General features: G+C 39.1%; 3 protein-coding genes and 1 long non-coding RNA gene across 7 annotated transcripts; 3 read left to right on the forward strand and 1 right to left on the reverse strand.

Moving 5' to 3' along the window:
- The first annotated feature begins 3,342 nt into the window (after positions 1 to 3,342).
- Positions 3,343 to 4,371, forward strand: LOC147949882 (uncharacterized). The gene is made up of 2 exons (XM_087511056.1): positions 3,343 to 3,450; positions 3,553 to 4,371. The coding sequence occupies exons 1-2, from the start codon at positions 3,343 to 3,345 to the stop codon at positions 4,369 to 4,371; spliced, it is 927 nt and encodes a 308-aa protein (XP_087367182.1).
- Positions 4,372 to 5,696: 1,325 nt separating this feature from the next.
- LOC147949883 (uncharacterized) lies at positions 5,697 to 6,885 on the forward strand. Its single transcript, XM_087511065.1, has 2 exons — positions 5,697 to 6,071; positions 6,217 to 6,885. Exons 1-2 carry the CDS (start codon positions 5,697 to 5,699, stop codon positions 6,883 to 6,885), a joined length of 1,044 nt encoding a protein of 347 aa, XP_087367191.1.
- An 856-nt stretch (positions 6,886 to 7,741) lies between these two features.
- Positions 7,742 to 9,627, forward strand: LOC104710842 (uncharacterized). Of its 4 annotated transcripts, none has more exons than XR_015561963.1 (5): positions 7,742 to 7,934; positions 8,197 to 8,357; positions 8,753 to 9,007; positions 9,115 to 9,163; positions 9,257 to 9,627. It is a non-coding gene; the product is annotated as an uncharacterized LOC104710842 (long non-coding RNA). The 4 variants fall into 4 exon arrangements; XR_015561962.1 differs by having other exon boundaries at positions 8,924 to 9,007; XR_015561964.1 differs by having other exon boundaries at positions 8,208 to 8,357; positions 8,924 to 9,007.
- A 10,492-nt stretch (positions 9,628 to 20,119) lies between these two features.
- Positions 20,120 to 21,785, reverse strand: LOC104790666 (pentatricopeptide repeat-containing protein At2g17670-like). Its single transcript, XM_010516448.3, has one exon. The coding sequence runs from the start codon at positions 21,671 to 21,673 to the stop codon at positions 20,273 to 20,275; it is 1,401 nt and encodes a 466-aa protein (XP_010514750.2). The 5' UTR covers positions 21,674 to 21,785; the 3' UTR covers positions 20,120 to 20,272.
- Between the last annotated feature and the right edge of the window lie 657 nt (positions 21,786 to 22,442).

The following is a 22,442-nucleotide window of genomic DNA, read 5'->3' on the forward strand; positions in this document are numbered from 1 at the left end:
CTTCTTATTATTTTTTTTTTAACATCTAAAATATTATTCACAAAAAAAAAATCAAACATAAAAATGGTAAAAGAAAAAAAAATTAAAAATGAAGAATTGCTACAAAATTAGCGAATATCAACAATACTAGGCAGATGGAAGTCGCAAAGTAGTCGCAAAATTTGCGACGGATCGAACATTGCGATGGAAAAAAATCCTCGCAATTTGCTTGACAATTGCGAGTACAACCGTCTCTCGCAATGTGCGTGGGATTTGCGAGGAATATATCCCTCGCCAATTGCGTTAGATTTGCGAGGGAAAATACCCCTTGCGAGGGAATTGCGATGTCAGCTTATTTGCGAGGAGCGATTTGCGAGGAATAGTTGTGTCTCGCAAATCCCTTGCGACTGTCGATTTGCGAGGGAATTGCGATGGATTCTTCCATCGCAAATCGACTGTTTTCTTGTAGTGTTTGTAAAATTTTATAAGGTTTTATAAGATATTCTATGTAAAATTTTACAAAAATTTAAAAGTATTTATATGGTATTTGCATAATATTATAAGTCTTTTACACGTATAAATGTAATTTAAGTATACTTTATAAGGTATAAGTATACTTATTTGAATATATTTCAATTTTTTAGTAACATTTTAGATAAAAAAAAATTTTAAAAGATATTTTTTAAAATTGGTATTTTTGAAATTTCTTTTTCTTTCATGTGTTGAGTGTGCGTCGTGTGGCAAAAGTTCTAGTCAGTAATAATATTGATAGTTGGCAAAAAAAAAATTAAATCATAAGACTTCTATGTTTTTTTACTAGAAAAATAAAAATTTAATTTACATTATGAAATACTAGTGTAAATGATTTTCAAATGATAAAACGTACGGAACAGAATTTAAATGTAAGATTTTATGGAATCAAAACCTTTTTTTTGGTGTATTGTAATAGTATAATTTGGTAGTTACAAAAGGGGAGGTGCTATGAAAATAAATAAACTAAAAAAAGAGGTGTATTTTTGCACATATATATACAAATGTAATACCGGAAACCTTATTAGAAATATAAGAATTTTGCATATGTAAGTTAATCTCTAAAATAAATATTTTTGAATTGTGATAAAATATAAATTTGAAATTCATTGCAATAATGTCCTACACTAATTTATAATCTCAAAATCTTGTCTTCCGGTGCATAATTCTTAGAGATGAAGTAGACTGTAGTGTAGAAAATGTTTTCCAATTTAATTTTTATACATATAAGGTTTTCAAATCCAATCTTAATATTCTAGTGTTATCTTACCTCAAATCAAGGGGCAAGTCAAAAACACTAATAATTTTATTTTCTTCCAATTTAAGTGTAACATAAAATTATTGAACTGATATTTTTAAAACTTTAATTTCATATACTTGACTCATCTGATAATTATATCTGTAATTATAAAATTAGAAAGATATTTATGAAAAGCTCAACAAAGGTCAAAGTGAATTTATTATAACTAGCATTTTTTTATTAAACGTAAGTGTGTAGATCTTGTACATATACTTGAAGTTAGGTACATGATTTACTATTTAACTATGATTTTTATGAATTAATCTTTTTTTCCTGACCTTTTGATACCTCCACCCTAATTGAAGAAAATGCACTTACCCTCATGGGAAGACTGACAAATCCCTCAGTGCAAAGATTGTATGCCTTTTTCCTTTTCTCGCCAACAGATGGACCCTCAAGGGTAAAGCTACAGGCGCTGACCTAGGAAGAGGTTGCTTCCAATTCAAATTCGAATACGAAGAAGATCTACAAAAAGTACTCGAAAAAATACCATACCATTTTGATCAATGGATGGTCATCCTTCAAAAATGGGAACCTGTGATCTCTGAAACCTTCCCATCCATGATTCCCTTCTGGATCGAAGTGCAAGGCCTACCTAAACACTATTGGCAGCAAGAGATGCTGCAAACAATCGGTGATGAGTTAGGAGAGGTTATGGAAACAGAAATAACAAACGCTACTGCAAAAGTCAAACTCCTAATCAATGGCTTACAACCACTGACTAAGGAGACGGTAGTAGAATTCGCAAATGGGAGTGAAGCTCTGGTTCATCTGGACTACAAGAATCTTAAGAACCATTGTCACCATTGTCAACGACTAACCCACGAGGAAAAAGCATGCCCGGGAGTCCAGAGAAAAGAGAGCCAAGACCTTATAACCCATGCAGGCCCCTCACATAATCCAACAGTGGTCCATAGGAACTACTACACACCTGAAGACAACTTCAGAGCACCCTCCCAGCCAAAACCCAACGAACACCCTACAGGAAGTCATAGCCACAGATCTTACAAAGAAAGAGTGGACCGCAACAATTCGGTCCAACCTAGATCTAATGCCTCCCAAAGCTACCTCTCAGGAAGTAAGAGGAAATATGACGATAGGGCCCCCACTGAGAACAAAAGTTATTGCCCTAGATCCCATGACTCTCGTTCATTTGGATACAGGAGATCTCCCCCGAGGACACTAGAACACCAAAACAGAGGACTCCCAAACCAAGGCCCTAGGTTGTCTCATGGAACCCTATCCCCAAACTTCCAATGGAGAGAAAAGTCTACCCCAAGAGAACTTAACTGGTCTGAATCCTCTGAAACTCCTAGATCCAGGAGACCACCTCTAGAGCGAGTCCCACCCCTTCAACCGCAACCGTCTGACCTTGTGAGAATACCTGCAACAGAGGACATCATGGAAGAATTATGGGACGTCACCATTCAGTATACAACCTGCTCGGATCCAACTTAAAGCATGGCTAGGAAACAGAGAGTCACTCAAGGGGAGAATCGAGGTATGATGGCAGAAACAGCTGCTGGAATCATTGCGGCAGCCAACCAAGCACAGCTTACTACCCAGCCACTAATAGCTGCAAGCCTAGAGATCCCAGAGTCATCTCCTGATCTCCCTATCCATCCTGCTGATATCTCTGACCAACCTGCAGCACCAAGAAAGAAAAGAGGAAGGCCTCCGCTGAACAAATCTACTAATAGAAGTCCTCTAAACCTACGAGGAGCAAAGTCGAGTAAGAGAAACAAAACCTTAATTCAGAACTCTCCAAAAAGACGTCATAACTCCAGTAAGTCAAACCAATCAAGGTATACCAGTCCCCCACCAAACAACCAAGTTCATGGTAGTTTTGACCAAACCTCTGGATATGCAGCAGGCCCCCCTTCTACTCGTGACCCTCCTCAGATGCCTATCATACCAGCCATAACAAAGAATAATCGGAGTTTTCATAAAACCCCTCCACCTCTTCCTTAAAGATTGCAAGCTGGAACTGTTGTGGTTTGGGGAATCCCACAACAGTTCGACGCCTCAAGGAGATGAACAGAAAGTTATCTCCTGATATACTGTTTCTCATGGAAACAAAAAATCCTGATGATGTGGTCCTCGCAACCACACAACCCCTTGGCTACACAAATCTGCAACTGGTTTCTCCCCACAGTCCAGGTGGTGGAGGTCTCGCCCTGCTCTAGAAGGAACACATTGAACTCCAAATCCTAGCTGAGACCCAAAACTACATTGACACTCAGGTGAAAGCAAAGCGAAAAGACATCTGGGATCAATTATCACTTATTGGACGAAACAGGTCAGAAGCATGGATCCTAACAGGAGATTTTAACGATATCATAGACTCATCTGAGAAATCTCGTGGACCAGAACGCCCAGAGGATTCTTTCATCGACCTTTGCACTTTCATGTCAGAATGTGACCTCTTCGATCTTCGCCATTCAGGAAACTTCTTATCATGGAGAGGCAAACGCCACGACCACCTAGTCTTCTGTCGACTGGACCGTTCAATGTCAAACAGTGAATGGGCAACCTCTTACCCATCTGGCAGAAGTGAGTACCTTCGTTTCGAAGGATCTGATCACAGACCAATTATCACTTACTTTGACCTAAAAATGAAGAGGGGCAAGGGCCTATTCAGGTATAACAGAAGACTCAAATCAAACGAAGAAGTATCCAGATTGATCGAGGAAAACTGGGACCCTACAATCCCAGAGGAGGTGAACCTAAAGATAAGTAGAGTCAGAAGTGCTCTAATTAAATGGTCAAAAGAAAAGCATGTCAATAGCCAAAAAAGAATAAATGAATGCAAGGAGAAGCTTGACCTGGCCATGTCGGAGACCCTCACAAACACAGCGGATTTATCCAAAATAACAGAGGAACTGGCAAAGGCATATGGTGAGGAAGAGGAGTTCTGGAAGCAGCGTAGTCGACAGCTTTGGCTCACCTTAGGGGACAGAAACACAGGCTACTTCCATGCAATCACAAAAGGAAGAAGAACTATTAATAAATTTGCTGTTATAGAGGATGATGCGGGGCAAACTTACTATGAGGAACCCTAGATACTTAAAGTTATTACTGAGTACTACCAAACTCTTTTCACCTCTGCAGCTGGAGATTGTACGTCTGTGATCTCAGAAGCCGTACAACCCTGCATATCTGAGGAAACCAACGAGCAACTTATTGCCCTACCCTCCAAGGCTGAAATCAAACGAGCATGTTTCTCCATCCACCCAGATAAAGCCCCAGGGCCAGATGGCTTCTCCGAAAGTTTCTTCCAGTCTAACTGGAACACAGTGGAGAGTCAGTTAACGCGGGAGATACAAAGCTTCTTCACCACTGGAACCCTACCAACAAAGATCAATGAGACCCATGTGAGACTTATACCGAAGATAAAGAGTCCAAAAACCATGAAAGATTATAGACCAATCGCACTATGTTCGGTCTATTACAAGATCATAGCAAAGATACTCACCATGAGACTACAACCTGTCCTCCCGACAGTGCCACAACGGGCAATATCTGACAACGTGCTGATCACACATGAGGTCTTGCACTATTTACATAACTCAAAAGAAAAAAAAAAAGAAAGTTTATGGCTGTTAAAACTGACATGACAAAAGCCTACGACCGCGTGGAATGGGATTTTATCAAGTTGGTAATGGAAAAATGGGCTTTCACCACAAATGGATCAACTGGATAATGCAGTGCATCACGACTGTCTCATACTCTTACCTCCTAAACGGAACTGCTCGGGGCCTAGTAACTCCACAACGAGGTATCAGACAAGGCGACCCCATCTCTCCCTTCATTTTCACCCTGTGCAGTGAGGTACTATCAAGATTATGTCTCAAAGCCCAAGCTGAAGGCAAATTAATAGGAATAAAAGTGGGAAAGGAAAGCCCCAGAGTCAATCACCTGCTGTTTGTTGATGATACAATGTTCTTTTGCAAATCGGACATAGATGAGTGCTCAACCCTCCTACATTTCCTACACCAGTATGAAGTAGCATCTGGACAGCTGATTAACCCGCAAAAGTCAGCAATAAATTTTTCTGCAAGGACTGACATGGGATTAAAACAAGAGTTAAAGACCACCTTGGTATACAAAAAGAGGGAGGTTTGGGAAAATACCTGGGACTACCGGAACTCTTTGGTAGGAAAAAGAAAGATCTATTCACCAGCATAGTTGACAAAATCCGACAAAAAGCTTGCAGCTGGTCCTCAAGATTCCAATCGTCTGCTGGAAAGTTAGTCATGCTGAAGTCAGTTCTAGCGGTAATGCCAACATATACCATGTCTTGCTTCAAGCTACCAAACTCACTCTGCAAACGAATCCAATCAGCATAACAAGATTCTGGTGGGACAAGAATGAAGAAAAGAAGAGTATGTGTTGGGTTTCATGGAAAAACCTGACAAAATCAAAGGAGGAAGGGGGACTAGGCTTTAGAGACATCCAATGCTTCAATGATGCACTTCTAGCAAAAATTAGCTGGTGGCTATTGAACAACCCATCATCCTTGCTAGCTCGAATCTTATTGGGTAAATACTGCCATAGTACCCCTTTTCTTGAATGCCAACCACCGGCTAACACCTCTCATGGCTGGCGAGGACTCTGTGCGGGGAGAGATCTGCTAAAAGCTCTCCTAGGAAAAGTTATAGGCCATGGAAATCAAACTTCCCTGTGGTATGAACCATGGCTATCCCTTGACACCCCAACCACTCCAATGGGACCACCGACAGAATCGCCTCAGAACTTCAAGGTCTCCAATCTTCTTCTCCCCTCTGGAGACTGGGACTTGAACCAAATACGACAACTGTTACCAATGTATGAATCTGACATCCTAAACCTCAGACCAAGCAAACTTGGAGCACCAGATTCTTTTGCTTGGCTCCCAACAAAAACAGGTATATACTCAGTCAAGTCATGCTACCACACTTGGCGAGCAACAGTGTCAGAACCACCCCTGCAATCACCAGAAAATGAGACCTTTAAGTGGAAAAACGAGATTTGGGAACAACTTGGTCTTCAATGGGAAACACATAAATCCAATGGAGGTTCTATCCCAAGCTATGTCCGCGGCTCGGGAATGGCACCAAGCACAAACGACTACTCTGAAGCCTCCAATCAGGAACCCACCCATCCCAAACCATAGAACTAATCCGAGCGAGATTACTTGTCACACCGATGCCGTCTGGAACATCGAAATAAAAGCTGCTGGCTTGGGCTGGATCTTCAATGCAATTGAACAACGATCGACCACACAAGGATCAACATATGCCAAAAATGTTCGCTCGCCATTGGTTGCAGAGACCTTGGCAATCCTCCACGCAGTCCAAACGGCTGCAGATCTAGGAATGACAAACCTCCACATCGCTTCTGATTCTAAACAAGCAATAGAAGCCATCAATTTGGGATCTCCAATCAAGGAAATCCATGGGATGCAGTACGACATCCTCATCTTATCGTCAAAATTTCAGAAAATTCGTTTCTCTTTTATTCCCGAATCTTGTAACAGAGAAGCTGATGCAATAGCTAAGTTTGCTCTAAACCAAGTTGTAGTGAACCCGGTTTAATTTCTAATCGAAAATCATCTTTTGAACAACAAAAAAAACATCATTGAGTATCTTTTGCCTTAAGTGACTTTAAAATATTTAAGTATTTAACTGTCTTATGAAAATTTTCCAAATTAATACAATATTTAAAAAAAATGAAATTTTTTAAACAAATTTATTCACTACAAGAAAACATGCTTTTTTACGACTACAGTTGGTGACTACAAATGTAGTCGCCAAAAATGGTGACTACGTAACGACTAATATACGACGATTTTACGACTACAAATATTTGGTTGTATATCAGTCGCTTTTTGGCGACTACGTATGGTAGTCGGTAGTTTAGTCGTAATTTAGCGACTATTTTATGACTATATTGCATACCAAAACATTTAGTCGCTAAATAGTCGCCAATTTAGTGACTAATATGCGGCTCATAGTAAAGATTGCTAAGAAGTCGCATATCAGTCGCTATTTAAAAAAAAAATTATAAAAAAAAAAATTAATCTTGAACACTTAACCAAACTCCAAAACCTAAATTATAACAAAAACTGAGACCTAACACTTATAAAAATTACAGTTTTCCAAATCTTATATTTTTATCAAAACTTAACCTCAAATCTTAAAAGTTAAATCTATACCCCAAACCCTATACCTTCAATTTTAAACTTTTATATTGCATATACAGAAACTAAATTATACACGATATAACCAAAATATAACCATTATATATATATATATGTATAAAATCAATTTGTAAAACTATTTAGTATTTACATATACTTTAATCTTTCTAAAATTTATTAAATTAGTCATTTTTAAACCTAAAACTAATCATTTGAGCCTTAAAAAGCTTTGTATCACTTTGGGCTTTGATATAATCGAAATTGAGCCACAAAAGGAAAACAGAACACAAAAACAAAAAAATGCTAACCCTAGATTTTGTGCCTCCGTTCCTCGACAAAACAACATCACTCTCATTTCTCATTTCTCTATTTCGAATCGCGATGACTTGTCCGGCCAAGCCTCCGATCGTCGTCTTCCACGTCCCGTCGATTTGAGTCTGTCGGGTAAGTCTTCTTTCTCTAATCATCTCCCCCTTTTCTCTAGGACTTCTCGAAAAAACTATTAGATCTAAACTTTTCAGATCTGTTTTAGTCTGAGACCCACAAAATGAATCTTCGTCGAAGATTTTTATTAACTCTTCCTCATTTCATTTGTCGTCTCTGCTCTCAAATCCCAAGCTTTCCCTGTAATTTGAAACCCTGATTTTACGTTTTAATCTCGAAAAGTCCAAGCTTGTTATGTAATTTTTGTATTTCACACAATTAGGGTTTTCACAGAGGTTCCCGGATCTTTAAAATCGACTTCGTTCACAGTCACCTCAGTTTTGGTGTGTTTATTTGATAAAACTCGATATGTGTTAACTGGATTTGGAGAAGTTGAAGAACATGTCAAGAAGCTTGAAGAAGCAGTTGGCTGGAAGAAGATAGGTAAAAGCCTTATGTTTATTTTCGATTATTACTCTTGTATATCAGATTATTTCATATCGAGCATAAATTTTAGTTGCTTAACATTTTTTCTGCGAGTCCATGTTAGTCAAAGTTGCTAGGTTTGGTTTTTGAATATGAGAGTTTCTTCTCTTTCCAACCCAATTTCAAAGGAATAAATTAAACTTTGGCTTAAAAGTTCTGTGTCTTTAGTTTGTGTTTTATTTTGATTTTGAATAGATTAGATTTTAATTCGAGAAGCAAGCCACCAGATATATAATTAGGTTTATAGCTCTGTTGATTGATTTGTGTTCTATGATGATTATGTTAAGGTGAGTAGAATCATAGATTTGAGCTATATTAATTTGGGTCCTACGAAAATCTGAATCTTGTTGTAGGACCTGCGAGGTCATGTTCTTTTGTCTGTTCGTTGCAAGGAGGCTCATGGTCACCATGCTCAAGGGCTCTCATGTTTAAACCAATGCAGCACCCTTCGTTGTATTCAACCTGTCAAGAAGCTGTATAGATCAGTTTTTGCATCTAACAGTTAGGATTCTTTTGTGTTATAGATTGACATGGACACTATTGAAGTCAATAACCTGAATAGGCAATTCATATTCTGTCCTTCTCATGTTGGGCACTCCAAGGCTAAGGTATATTTGCTTAAGCTAAGTCCAAGGGAATCCAGTTCATAAGAGAATTCATGTGACCATATATAATCAAAGTTGTTAACCAAAGTTGTTGGGTTTGTTGAATCCAGTTTAGGAGGTATATGTGAGCAACCTGGGCTCATTCTCCATCGCTTCAAGGTATGTAAGCAGCCTGAGCTCATTCTCCCTCGTTTGTGTTTGTTAAATCCAGTTTAGGTATATGTAAGCAAACTTCTTTCTTCTCCATTTCAGCTGATTTCTCTCTGATGGTGTCATTAAGCAACCTGAGCTCATTCTCCCTCACCTTAAGTTCCTTAAGAGATGCTTCCATCTGCTCAGCTTCCTTTCTCCTTGTCTCGGGTCTCTACAGTTTGCTTCAGGTCAAAATCTTTAACATTCATCTCAAAAGCAAAAGACTTCTCATATGGGAAAGCAAAGCAACCTCGCTTCAAACATTAAACCCTTGATGTTTCTGCATTTCCCCCAAGATACCTCCAATATTTACTTTCTCTTTTTACTAGTATGATGTATTCTTATTTTTAATTATGTTTTTAGTTTTATTTTGTAATACATTTTTAATATCATGGTTTCATAACAATAAATATAGTATTTTTTATTTTTAATATCAATTCATTCCAAAAACAATTATATATCTATTTAAAAATAATTAATAAATATATAAATTATTATTATTAAAATAGTATATATCTATATATATAATGTTGTATAAATACAATTTATTTAAATGCATAATCGTAAATTAGTCACTAAATTTGGTGACCACATTATGACTATTTTGCTTAGTCGTAAAATAGTCGTAGCGTAGTCACTGAATTTAGTGACTACATTACGACTAAATTTACGACTACGCAAAATAGTCATAATGTAGTCGCTATTTGGCGACTAATTTTACGACTATTTATTTTAGCGACTCTCGATTTACGACTACTGGTTTTAGTCGTTATTTAGTCGTAACACACTGTTTAGCGACTAAATAGTGACTAATAGTGCAGTCACTATTTGCCTGTTTTCTTGTAGTGATTGTTCTTTGTTATTACTTTGGAATGAATTAAGTAAAAAAATAAGACACACATATTAGCGGTTTGTCCTAGTGATGTTGTAAATCAATCTAAATTGGTATACATGTTGATAAATTAAAGAATCTACTATTAAAAACAAGAAAATACCATATATATTTCCTAAAAATTATTTTATATATGGAAAACTACTTACTATGTACAATTATTTACTTTGCGTGTTTTATTTTTACAGTTTTACCAAAATTTGGCTATTTAACACACAAAAGAAAAAAAAGAACAAAATTAATTTAGTTTTTTTTTGGTATTGTTAAACTGAAAATACCTCCCTGGTAATATCCAATAATATTTCTAAAATCTCTCGTAAATTGTAAAATCTGCACACACAAAAAAAAATTATAGCCTCTCGTAGATTGTAAAATTCCATCGTTCATGGACTTGTAAACGGACATCACCATTTGTCCGTTTATTTCCTAAAACTTATTTTATACAGTATCGAGTTATCTGTTCAGATTATATGCAAAAAGGAAAACTATTTACCATGTACGGTTATCTACTTTGCATGTCTTCTTTTTACAGTTTTACCGGAAAACTATATTTTTGTTTTTCTTGTATTGTTAAACTGAAGAATACTACCGTGGTAATATTTAATAATATTTCTAATTTTTCTCTCGTAAATTGTAAAATCTGCAAAAAAAAATTAATAAGCCTCTAGTAGATTGTAAAATTCCATCTTTCATGGACTTGTAAACAGACATCTCCGTTTCTCCACGTCACTGGCATCATGTACACACGTAAAAGCTGTTTTTATCATTGTTTAAGATCTCATTGGCAGTCACCAATAATTGCATGCATCCAAATTCCAAAGAATGTGTTCAATCATGTTACGTACATTGTATATAGCGTAGATCTCCAAAAACATTCTTTTCTAAGGTTATTTCTTGTGGCGCATGTCAGGTGTGTTCCCTAAAGTAGCTCCAACACTAAAATGGCTTTAACCAGCTAAACAATTTTTTTGGATTCATAGAACCAGCTGAATTGGTTTACATATGATAGTTTTTAGCTAGTGGCTATTGTTTCGTTGGTCGAGCGGAAAAAATAAAAAATAAAAAGCCATTTATTATAAAAAATGACTTTAATTAATCAAAAGCCATTTGAAAGCCACATTGTCTGTTCAAAACCAATGCATAGTGAATGTGCAGCCAATTCATGAAATTGGTTAAGACCAAATTGGCGTCTTAGAGCCAACCCGGAGTCAAAGTGCGTCCAAGTTAATAAAGTGGGATGGCGTGCTGCCAATGCACCGTGCTGAATGCAGAAATAATATATTTCATGAATTGGTTTTTAAATAGACAACGTAGTTTCTAACCAATTACGTGAATTGGCTTTTACATGGACAATGTGGTTCCTAACCAATTCTTGAATTGGTTACACATTGTTCCCACACTGGTTCTAAACATAACGATTGGCCATAGCAATTTCAGGGTTCGTGACCCAATTAAAGAGTTTCATAGCTCATTTTTGTTAGCAAGTGTTTTGCTGTCAAGTTTGCTAATTTTGGATCGGACCATCAGGTGGATTTCAGATTTGTTACAATCCTATAGCGATGTCTCGCTAATACGCAGTTGTTGCGAATGTTTCGCGTTTCAGGTGATTACCCTGATTCTGCAGAGAGCCTATTGTTCATGTATCAATGACTTCAATGCCCAATGTGTTGAAAAGCAGGTCACATAGACCAGAACTCAGTTTTCTTAAAACCATTGTCTACAACTTGAGACATGTAGTGTTGATCCTTGGAAAGCCAAAAACACCAAAAATAAATAATCAAAAACCAAGAACCCAAATCGTTAAAAGTAGTATTTCTTCAGATGCAGGGCATTCCAGCTATTGCGTTCAGTTTTTCCTTTGTTGTCTTGCAACTTATAAGCTCCTGATCCACGAACTTCAATGACTTTGTAAGGACCTTCCCAAGTGGGGCCGAGTTTCCCAGCTCCTTGTTCCATTGTGTTTTGAAAGGTACGTCGCAAGACCCAGTCTCCTACTTGGAATGTTCGTGTCCTAACATTTTTGTTGTAGCTTCTGGCCACTTCCTGTTGATAACGCCAATTTTGGATTTTTGCTGCTTCTCGTTTCTCGTCTAGTAGATCGAGTCCGAGACTCATCAACTCTTCGTTTTCCTGTAAGATAGCGTTTTCAGTCCTTACCGTTTTCACGCTTATTTCGCAGGGTATTACTGCTTCCATCCCATACACAAGTGAAAACGGTGTTTCACCGGTTGATGACTTAGTGGTCGTGCGGTAAGCCCATAACACGCCTGGAAGCTCTTCTACCCAATTTCCTTTAGCCTTTTGAAGGCGTTTCTTCAACAGTTGCACAATAGTTTTGTTTCAAGATTCCGCTTGACCGTTGGATTGCGGATGCCTTGGCGTTTTGAAGCTTAGTTTTATTCCCCAATCTTCACAGAATTCCTTCACCTTATTACATGCAAATTGGGGTCCGTTGTCAGTGACAATTTCATGAGGCACCCCAAATTTGCATATAACATTCTTCCATATAAAGCTTCTGACTTCCTGTGCTCTGACTTGGCTAAACGCCTCTGCTTCTACCCACTTTGTGAAGTAATCAGTTACTGCCAATAGAAAAACTTTCTGAGCTGGTGCCGTTGGCAGTTTCCCGACTATGTCCATGCCCCACTTCATGAATGGCCACGGAGAACTAATTGTCTTCAAGTTTTCTGGTGGTAGCCTCGAGATATTAGCAAACCTTTGACACTTGTCACAGTGGCGACCAAATCGTACGGCATCCTCGCTCATCGTAGTCCAGTAATATCCAGCTCTTTTGGCTCTTAGCATTAGGCTTCGTGCGCCTGAGTGGTTTCCACATTCTCCTAAATGCAATTCTGCCAAAACTGTTTGAGCTTCAACCGTCGTAATACACTTCAAGTAGGGGCCAGAAAATGACCTACGGTAAAGTTTTCCTCCGCTGAGAATAAATCGTGCAGCTTGCTGCTTGATCTTTCTGCATTCAGCACGGTGCATTGGCAGCACGCCATCCCGAAGATAGTTGAGGATTGGAGTCATCCAATTCGTCGTTTCACTGATTTTATGACAGGAGACTTTTGCGGTTTTACTACTTGGTTAGTCGCTGGCCATTGTAGGATCAGTAGTGGTACATTGACTGAGGTGTCCGTTTTTAGTGAGGATGCAAGGTTGGCGAGTGCATCTGCATGATTGTTTTGCTCCCTTGGGATCTGATTAATCCTGCAGCTGCTAAACTCTTTGATAAGTTCCTTCGTCACACTCAAATATCTAGCCATACTAGAATCCTTGGCTTGATAATCCCCTTGGGTTTGATTGACAATTAGCTGTGAGTCACTGAAAACTTCTAAGTTCTGAGCTCCAAATTCTTGAGCCAATGTTAGACCTGCTATCAGTGCCTCATACTCTGCTTCATTGTTCGTGGATCTGAAATTGCATCTGACAGCTCTTGATGCTATCTCACCCATAGGAGACATAAGAACCAGGCCGAGGCCAGTTCCTCAAATATTGCTAGAACCGTCGACATAGAGCGTCCATTCGCCGTTTCTTGCCCCTTCATGGAGCATTTTCACTTCTTCTGTCACTTCTGGGATCATGTTTGGTGCAAACTCTGCCACAAAATCGGCCAATACTTGAGATTTGATAGCTGTGGTTGGTCTATATATAACGTCATATTCTCCAAGTTCGACTGCCCACTTAGCCAATCTCCCTGACATCTCTGGCTTGTGGAGCACTGCTTTGATAGGTGATGAGGTTACTAACACAATAGGGTGAGCTTGGAAGTATGGACGCAGCTTTCTCGCCGCTGTTATTAATGCAAGCGCTAGCTTTTCCAGGTGGCTATACCTTGTTTCGGCTTCTAAGAGAGACTTGCTCACATAGTACACAGGATATTGTTTGTTTTCTTCTTCACGTACGAGGACTCCACTGACTGCATGTTCTGACACAGCAAGATACAGTAACAACACTTCTCCGTCCTTAGCTTTTGACAAAACCGGATGCGAAGTAAGATATTCCTTCAAATGTTTCAGTGCTTCCTCGCATTTGTCATCCCATACGAAATCTTTCGGCTTTGGCTTTCGTAAAGCTGCAAAGAAAGGATGAGACCTGTCGGAGAGTCTCGAGATAAATCTGCTGAGTGCAGCCATCCTGCCAGTTAGTTTATGCACTTCCTTCACGTTTCTTGGTGGAGCAATACCCTGAATTGCTCTTATTTGGTCTGGATTGGCTTCAATTCCTCGATATGTGACAATATACCCAAGGAACTTGCCTGAACTGACACCAAAAGAACACTTTGACGGGTTTAGCTTCATCTTATATTTGCGTAGTGTGGTGAATGCTTGATGTAGGTTCACAATGTGGTCTTCTGCCGCCAGTGACTTCACAAGCATATCATCGATATAAACCTCCATAGTTTGACCAATTTGGCTAGCAAACATCATATTCACCAATCTCTGGTAGGTGGATCCAGCGTTTTTCAAACCAAATGGCATCACTTTATAGCAATATATGCCTCGTGTAGTCATGAATGATGTTTTTTCCTGGTAATCTGGATGCATTAGGATTTGGTTGTAGCCGCTGAAAGCGTCCATGAAACTCATCAGTTGATGTCCAGCGGTAGCATCTACGAGTTTGTCAATGTGAGGTAATGGGAATGGATCTTTAGGGTATGCCTTATTTAGATCAGTGAAATCTATACATACCCGCCACTTTCCATTTTTCTTTCGAACGACCACCACATTGGCTAGCCAATCTGGATAGCTTACTTCGCGTATGAATCCTGCATCCAGAAGATTTTGGACCTCTTTGTTAATTATCGAGTCGCGTTCAGGTGCAAACTTCCTTCGCTTTTGTCTAACTGGTGGGTGATCTGGGTCTACTTCAAGTCGATGCGTGATGACATTTGGGTCAATTCCAGGCATATCAGCGTGCGTCCAAGCAAAGCAGTCCGCGTTTGATCTGAGAAAGTCGATTAGCCTTTTCCGTATATCTGTTGGGAGTTTCGAACCCACGTTTACCCGTTTGTCAGGATCGTCTTCGAGGAATGATATCGCATCCAATTGTTCCACCTCTGGTTCTTCCCCATGAGGTGCCAGCGGTGGCTTTTGTAATTGCTATAATTGCTGACCTTTACCCTTTAAGGTAGTCTGATAACACGAGCGTGAACTCTCTTGTGCCCCTGCTATCTCCTTCACTCCCCATAGGGTGGAAAATTTGATAATCTGGTGTAGAGTCGATGGGACAGCACCCATGTCGTGAATCCAAGGGTGCCCCATAATGGCATTGTAAGCCGAAGCACAGTCCACTACCAAAAACTTTGTGTGTTTGTTAACTCCCTCAGCATACACTGGAAGTTTCACTTCGCCAACACTCTGCTTGACCTCGCCACTGAATCCCACTAACGGGATAGATTTTCGTGTCAATTCTTTTTCGTCAAGATCCAACTCTTTATATGCTTGCATATAAAGGATGTTGGTTGAGCTTCCATTGTCGATTAATATCCTCTTCACTAAGCAATTAGCCACTGTCAATTGTATGACTAACGCATCATGATGCGGGGTTGATACACTGCTCTCACTCATTGCAAAAGATATTGTGCACACTGGCATGTCGCCTTGCGTAGCTTGCCCTTTGCTTTGACAGTTTTTGACAGTTCTGGTATTTCTTTTTGCAGCTGAATGAGTTATCCCGCTTATTTCTGATCCTCCAGAGATAACATTGATAACTCGATCATGTTTTGGAGGTGAATCCGGACCGTTGGCAATTGCAACTTGTTTGTTGCTTCCACCATCCAATCGATTTTGGGTTTTATCAGACAAGTATTCTCTCAAGTATCCTTTCTTCAACAGCTCATTCACTTCCATCCTCAATGAGATGCAATCTTCTGTTCTGTGGCCGTGATCATTGTGAAATTCACACTACTTTGAGGTGTTACGCTTGTTGTCAGGTGCCTTCATCTTTGGAGGCCATCTCACGTTTTCACCCATCTCCTTCAGTACACCGACTAAGTGTGCATGCGAGATTGAAAGGTTACTAATATCTGGCCATGTTGATGATCTAGGTTTCACGTAGTCTGCTCCGCTCAATGGTCGATGTGTGTTCTTTCTTCCACTCTTGGCGTTTTCATCACGAGGTCTTTGGTAAGGCTTATCATCCCTACTTGTTCTCTCGTTTCTCACCACACGAGAATCAGATCGTGGTGAACATCGCTGGCGATAAGCCGAATCTTCCTCCCACTTGATTTGTGCCCATGCACGTGAAAGTACGTCTTCCATTGTTCTGCACTGATACTTCGTAAGTTCCTTGTACAAGTCACCGTCTGGAAGCAGGCCTCTTTTAAATGCGGAGATGGCGGTTGACGTGTTGCAACTTGGTATCGATACTTTTTCCTTGTTGAATCATCCCACATAGGCACGTAATGGCTCGTCTCTCTTTTGTCGTACCTCATAAAGGTCATCCGCTGTCTTTTCCAGGTTCCTGCTGCTAGCAAATTGCTCAACGAAGAGATCTGTCAATGATGCAAACGAGTTTATTGAGCCGTTTGGTAGGTTGATAAACCACTGAAGCGCAGCCCCCGTAAGGCTTGAGCAAAATCCCTTGCACATAGTAGCCTCTCTGCACTCTTTTTGGATAGCCGTCGTGAACATCCGTTGTTTGTATTGTGCGATGTGGTCATCCGGGTCAGATGTTCCATCATACATCTTCATTGTTGGTAACATGAACTTTCTCGGCATCTCCGTGAGCGCAATTTCGTCAGAAAAAGGTGTATCAGCATACGAGTGCAAGTTGCTTTTCCGAATCGGTGGAGCCACTCCTGGCAGTCGTTCAATCATAGCTTCTACTGCACCCAAACGTTTTGCAATCATAGCTTCCAAGTAAGTGGCTTCGGCTGACTTGGTGTATGGTTCATGTTCGATTCCTATCATGCGCTGTGTGTTGACAACTTCTTGTTGATCCGAATTTTCTTCACGGGTAGGGTTTTCACGCGCCTGCCTTGTGTCAGGGTTTCTTCCGCCGCTCTCTTCTTGACGAGGAGTTTCCAGCCGTCCATCTCCCGTTGTGGGTGTTCGATTGTTGGTTCTAGGCGTTGAGGTAAGGTCCTGCATCTGACTCACCTGCACGCCACGAAATCTAGAGCTTGCTTCGGTGAACATCCTCCCTGCTGTCATCAGTGAGGCGTTCTCCTCCCGTAGTCTAGTGTTATCAGCCTCGATCTGTGATAACTTCTGCACAGCTTCGTTCAGCTTAGTAGTTAAGGCTTCCAGCTGACCAGCAACAGTCGTGTCGATGTTAGTCGTGTCACCTCCGTTTCCCGTCATCTCACGTAGTTTACTCTACCCCTCCTTCTAGCGCCAATTGTTTGGGCAAAAATAATCGATTTGTTTAGAGACTACGGAAACAGGAAATATATGTTGAATAATCGCTTTTTATTGATCAAGGTATCGAGCTCCAATACAAGAGTTTAAGGCACAACGAGTCAATTTTAAGAACCCTAGCAAAGCTTTGGAATTGAGTCGTGTGGCTGTGTTTTTGGTCTCTTGTTTAGCTCTCGATTTCGTGTCGTATTGTGTTGATCTCGCTCCCTTTTTATAGAGAAGTCTCTTTACCCTAATCTTCATGGGATTTGGGCTTGAGTCACCGCCTCTACACGAGATAGGGTCGTTTTGAATATTTTCCTCAAGAGATAGACTCGAATATTCTCTTAACGACATTAGTAGCCATATCCCGACATTGGTAGCCATATCCCGACATTGGTGGCCATATCCCGACATTGGTGGTCATATCCTGTTACGGCTGGTATTGACTGAATATTCTAGAGAATACGTAATTCTCTATTATTTATAGAGTATATCATAATAATAATAGAATTTATCTATTATTATTTACATGAATAAAATTATGCCCAACAGTATATATATTATTTAGGAAGTTGAATCTGTGACAAAGATGTGTCAACGTTAATTAATCAAAAAGCAACCTGTAATAATGAGAATGATCAATGATCTATCTCCCAATTTTGTTTTCTTCTCCTACCGATTTCTCTAAATTAATGAAGAGAAGAATGTGGCATAATACTACTATATAAAACAAGTGTTTTGTTGAGTTATGCTTATATCGTGGTCGTGGGTCATCATCATACAAAAGTGAAAAACAATTCAAGTAATACAAAAAATTACAAACCAAGTTTAAATTACAAAATAGTTACCGTACTTACAATCTCAATTGGATAGGAACGTAATAATGTTTTTTTTTTGATGATATTATGGAATTGTTATGTAAACAAAATTTAGAAAATCAAGAACGTTTTTTTTTCTCTATTCAAATGCAAAACTATATCAGTTTTCCGTTAATCTTTTGTATTTGAATTCTACATTTGGAAAATTCTGTGATTTTTAACACTAAATTGAATTTGCGTTTCACAACTTTGTATTCTGCGATTTCAACGCAACATTTTGTTTTATATATTTTAACCTAAAATTGCAGGGGTATAGAACTTGACATGAAATTTAGTAAAGTTATTTTGAGTTTTTTTTTTAAAACAAATCTAATATTGTAAAGGTATCTTGATCTCTTGATCTTTTGCAAGTTTAAACTTCATATACAAACCCATATGAAAATTCAATTTTGTTTGTTATTAAAATAATAGATATTTGCATACAAAAACCAGTATCGAAACACGAATGCTCAATTAATCAAAATTGGCATCTAGAGACATAAACGGATAGCATCTAATTTTGTTAAAATTCCGGTTCCTTGGCTTAGAAAATGAGCCGGGTTAGCATAAGAGCCGACAATAATTTACTTTTTGAAGGGACAAGATTGGACTGAAACTATACAATCATCTCTTCTTTACAAAAGCTACATCTCTTTTAAGAGTCATACTGTTCAACAATGAGTCTACGTTGAATGAGTAGTCTTTAATAAGCAACTCAGCTTATAGTCGAAGCTCCCTGAGTCATAAATCTAATCTAATCGCTTGAGCAGCAATAGCAATTGGGCATGTGTTAAATATTTAAAATCTTATGGAAATGAGGATCTTCTTTGCACCATTGTCATTGTGTTTTATTAATTCTCTCTCTTCTCTCTCTCTCTCTCTCTCTCTCTCTCTCTCTCTCTCTCTCTCTCTCTCTCTCTCTGTGATCACGAACCCGGCAACGTGAAGCTCTCAGATTTTCCTGATTATCTTGTCCCCATTATTGTCTATTCTTGCTTCCTTTATCATCTCTGGCATATACAAAAAGATCTGTACGAGAGATGTATACAAGAACATGACAGCTCAGAGAAACTTATACTAACTCAAGAAAAAAGCTGGAGACTATTGTAGATTTAAGAATCTATGCGTTTTACAATAAGGGTAGGAGAATCTTGTATTCGTGGACCTCGCGGTACGTACGTTTCTTCCTAATACGTGTATTTTCTCCGTAGCGTTCTATTGTTTAATGGTGGGGAGACAGACAATAGATAATGAAACATGACAGAAGAGATATCAAAATAAACAAAAGAGTATATTCACCAAATGATTGGAATTGGTCACTCAAAAAAAAAAATGAAATAGACTAATACCATAATATTGTTGACCATTTGTAAAAAAAGTCTTCTTCATGATTCCACCAACGTTGTCCTCTGTTTTCTTGCCCCCTCAATGATTTGGTTTTGTATGTCAACTGATAATTTATGATACTCTGCACTTGGCTGCTTAGTGTTAAAACTTAAAACAGAAGATAAGTTTGTTCAGTCTCTTCCTGCAGCTAGAGAAAAGAAACAATCTTTGTTCAAGATACTCTGCCTCGTTTACCCCGAACACATGGGGTAATTTATCAAAGCAAATCTCTCTCAGGATACAACCAAAATTATAGCAGTTTACAATAGCTTGTAAGAACAGAGTACATGACACTAAACAAAAAGCTGATACCAATTGAATCGCAGAAAATGATATTTTTTTATAGAAACATAGCAGAAAAAATGTCCCTCAATCGATCATTCGAGTGCTTAAGGAACCCTTTAGAGATCTCATGTGACAAGAATATTACCAACATAGATAACCAACCACCTATTATCATAAATCAATACTGGTTCCTCGAGGATTTAACTGTTAATTTCAATATAACGAATCAAATATCATTCCTTTTATAGAAAATAACAAAGACTTGCATAAAGAAGAAAGTTGGTAAGCCTTAGCAAGAGAATACCACTTAGACAACCAAGCCTTTTTCTTTCGCTTTCTTCAACCATTTCAAGGTAGTTTCAAGAGTCGTGTACGCAGAAGCATCTGTCAAACTCTTGCTCTCAACTGCATAATCAAACACTTCATAAGCCTCTGCCACCTTGCCACATTTAACCAGTGACCTCACAAGCGTAGCATAACCATTAGTCTCAAGCTTTACACCGTTCGCTTTCATCAACTCATATAACTCCATCCCTTTGTCCATCAACCTCGCCTTGCACAACCCATGAAGCAAAGTATTATAAGTACAATCGTTTGGAACACAACCTTTTGCTTCCATCTCTTCCAACAAACTCAACGCACCTAAAGACTCGCCTTTTCTACACATTCCATTCATCAGCGACGTGTAAGTAGCAGTATCTGGCTCATAACCCGCTTCAACCATAATTTTCAAGTACTTCCTAGCTTCCTCAACTCTCCCAGATTTCGACAATCCAAATATCAAAGTATTGTAAGTAATATGATCCGGCTCAATACCTTCTTCCTTCATCTTCTTATAAACACCAATCGCCTCACTCCCTTTACTCAGTGTGCAAAAGCCTTTCATAATGGTGTTATAGACGAAACAATCAGGCTTAAACCCATTATGAGAGTTACCTAAGACATCAACTAAAAACATTGCCTCCCTCAGATTCTTAGAGTTACAGACATTATCAATCAAGATAGTGAAGCTGACAAGGTCAGGCTTCACATCAAAAGACTCTCTCATCTCATCAACAAACTCATAAACAACACCAAGTGATTTGCTTTTGCACATATACTTAAGTAGAAAGTTATAAGTATACGTATCCGGAGGCGAGTGTTTCTCAGTCAGCTCCTTCATCAAATCCTTAGCTTCATCAACCCGACCCGTTTCGCAAAGAGACCTAACAACAATATCAGTTGTCACATGATCAGGCTCACAACCACTATTGACCATGAGATTGAGAACTCTATGAATATTCGCAATCGACGAATCAGGAGCTCTGCAAGCATGTGAGAGCAAGATGAGGTAAGTGGAACGCCCAGGAGAGAACTTAGGCTGCGATTTCAAGATGTGCTGAAACAATTTCACGGTATCGTCGACGGCGGCGATCGAGGCGTATGATTGAAGAACAGAGTTGTGGAATTTGAGATCGAGTGGGATTCTTGAAGTGGCGGCGATTGAATTGAAGAGGCTTTTGGCGTCTGAGAGACTTGGTGACTTGAAAGGGTTCCTAAAAGGCTCGCGATGAAGGGGTTGATGATGAGTAGTCTGGGGGAGTCTAGTTGAATCTCTCACGGCGGTTCTGTTGCGAAAATCACGCGGCGTCGCTGGAGGAGATGGTGTGGGTTTTCTGACCAGTTGGTTCGCCGGAAAAGAGCGAAACGACGGCGGAACTTTCCCCATTTCGGTTTTGACCGCAAAAAGGTTTTAGCTTTTAGGGTTCTTGCAGAGGGTTTTGCGACTCTAGTGTTCAAAATGGGGGGGACAGAGTAAAGGCGCATGGTAGTCACACTTGCACTCAAGTTGCTTACGTTAGCGATTCGGAAAAACCGTAGAAACACATTGGGCCTATTGGGCTTTCCTATTAGCAGGCCTCGACTGGTACTTTTCTTTGCTTTCTTACGCAAGTATGTGATTGTGTGAGCCAATATCCCTAGAAACAACAACGTAGTTTTTTTTTTTTTTTTTTTTTTTTTTTTTTGTAAAAAACAAGAACGTAGTTGGAGGCTAAATGTGGCAAATTTGCAGAAAACAAAACAAAATCAACAAAGATTAAAAGAATGCAATGCTTGTTATATTGCAGATGATAAAACAGAACATACGAATCAATCTAAATTAAACAAACTGTTATAGGGTTTGTTTCCAGGTGTTATTTAGAAACACCTGCTTATTTCATCTTCTTAATCTTGGGGATTAAGATTACACTTGCACTTCTGCTTAGATCTTATATATAGATTTAGTATATACGAATTATTCAACCAGAGGTTCCAGCGACTTCTCTGCGGCTCTCTGTCTCATCATTATCTCCATGACAGCAGCTCTGCGTCGTGGATCCGGCGGTTGCTGTTGCAACCTTCTCAATATGTTTCTTTAGATCCCTGAAATGAGAGATGTACAAAATGATCAATACAAATCAATACAAAGAGCGATATACAATACATAACTATGTCAT

The sequence above is a fragment of the Camelina sativa genome, chromosome 1 (genome assembly GCF_030686135.1).
Source record: "Camelina sativa cultivar CO46 ecotype springtype chromosome 1, ASM3068613v1".
NCBI lineage: Eukaryota > Viridiplantae > Streptophyta > Magnoliopsida > Brassicales > Brassicaceae > Camelina > Camelina sativa.

Bases quoted from the DNA above. Each gene is read 5' to 3' on its own strand.
- LOC104790666 (XM_010516448.3), bottom strand. From the start codon at position 21,673: ATGGGGAAAGTTCCGCCGTCGTTTCGCTCTTTTCCGGCGAACCAACTG.
- LOC147949883 (XM_087511065.1), top strand. From the start codon at position 5,697: ATGTGTTGGGTTTCATGGAAAAACCTGACAAAATCAAAGGAGGAAGGG. The intron at 6,072-6,216 runs GTCTCCAATCTT...CAACAAAAACAG, and splicing joins AATCGCCTCAGAACTTCAAG to GTATATACTCAGTCAAGTCA.
- LOC147949882 (XM_087511056.1), top strand. From the start codon at position 3,343: ATGAACAGAAAGTTATCTCCTGATATACTGTTTCTCATGGAAACAAAA. The intron at 3,451-3,552 runs GTTTCTCCCCAC...ATTGACACTCAG, and splicing joins GCTACACAAATCTGCAACTG to GTGAAAGCAAAGCGAAAAGA.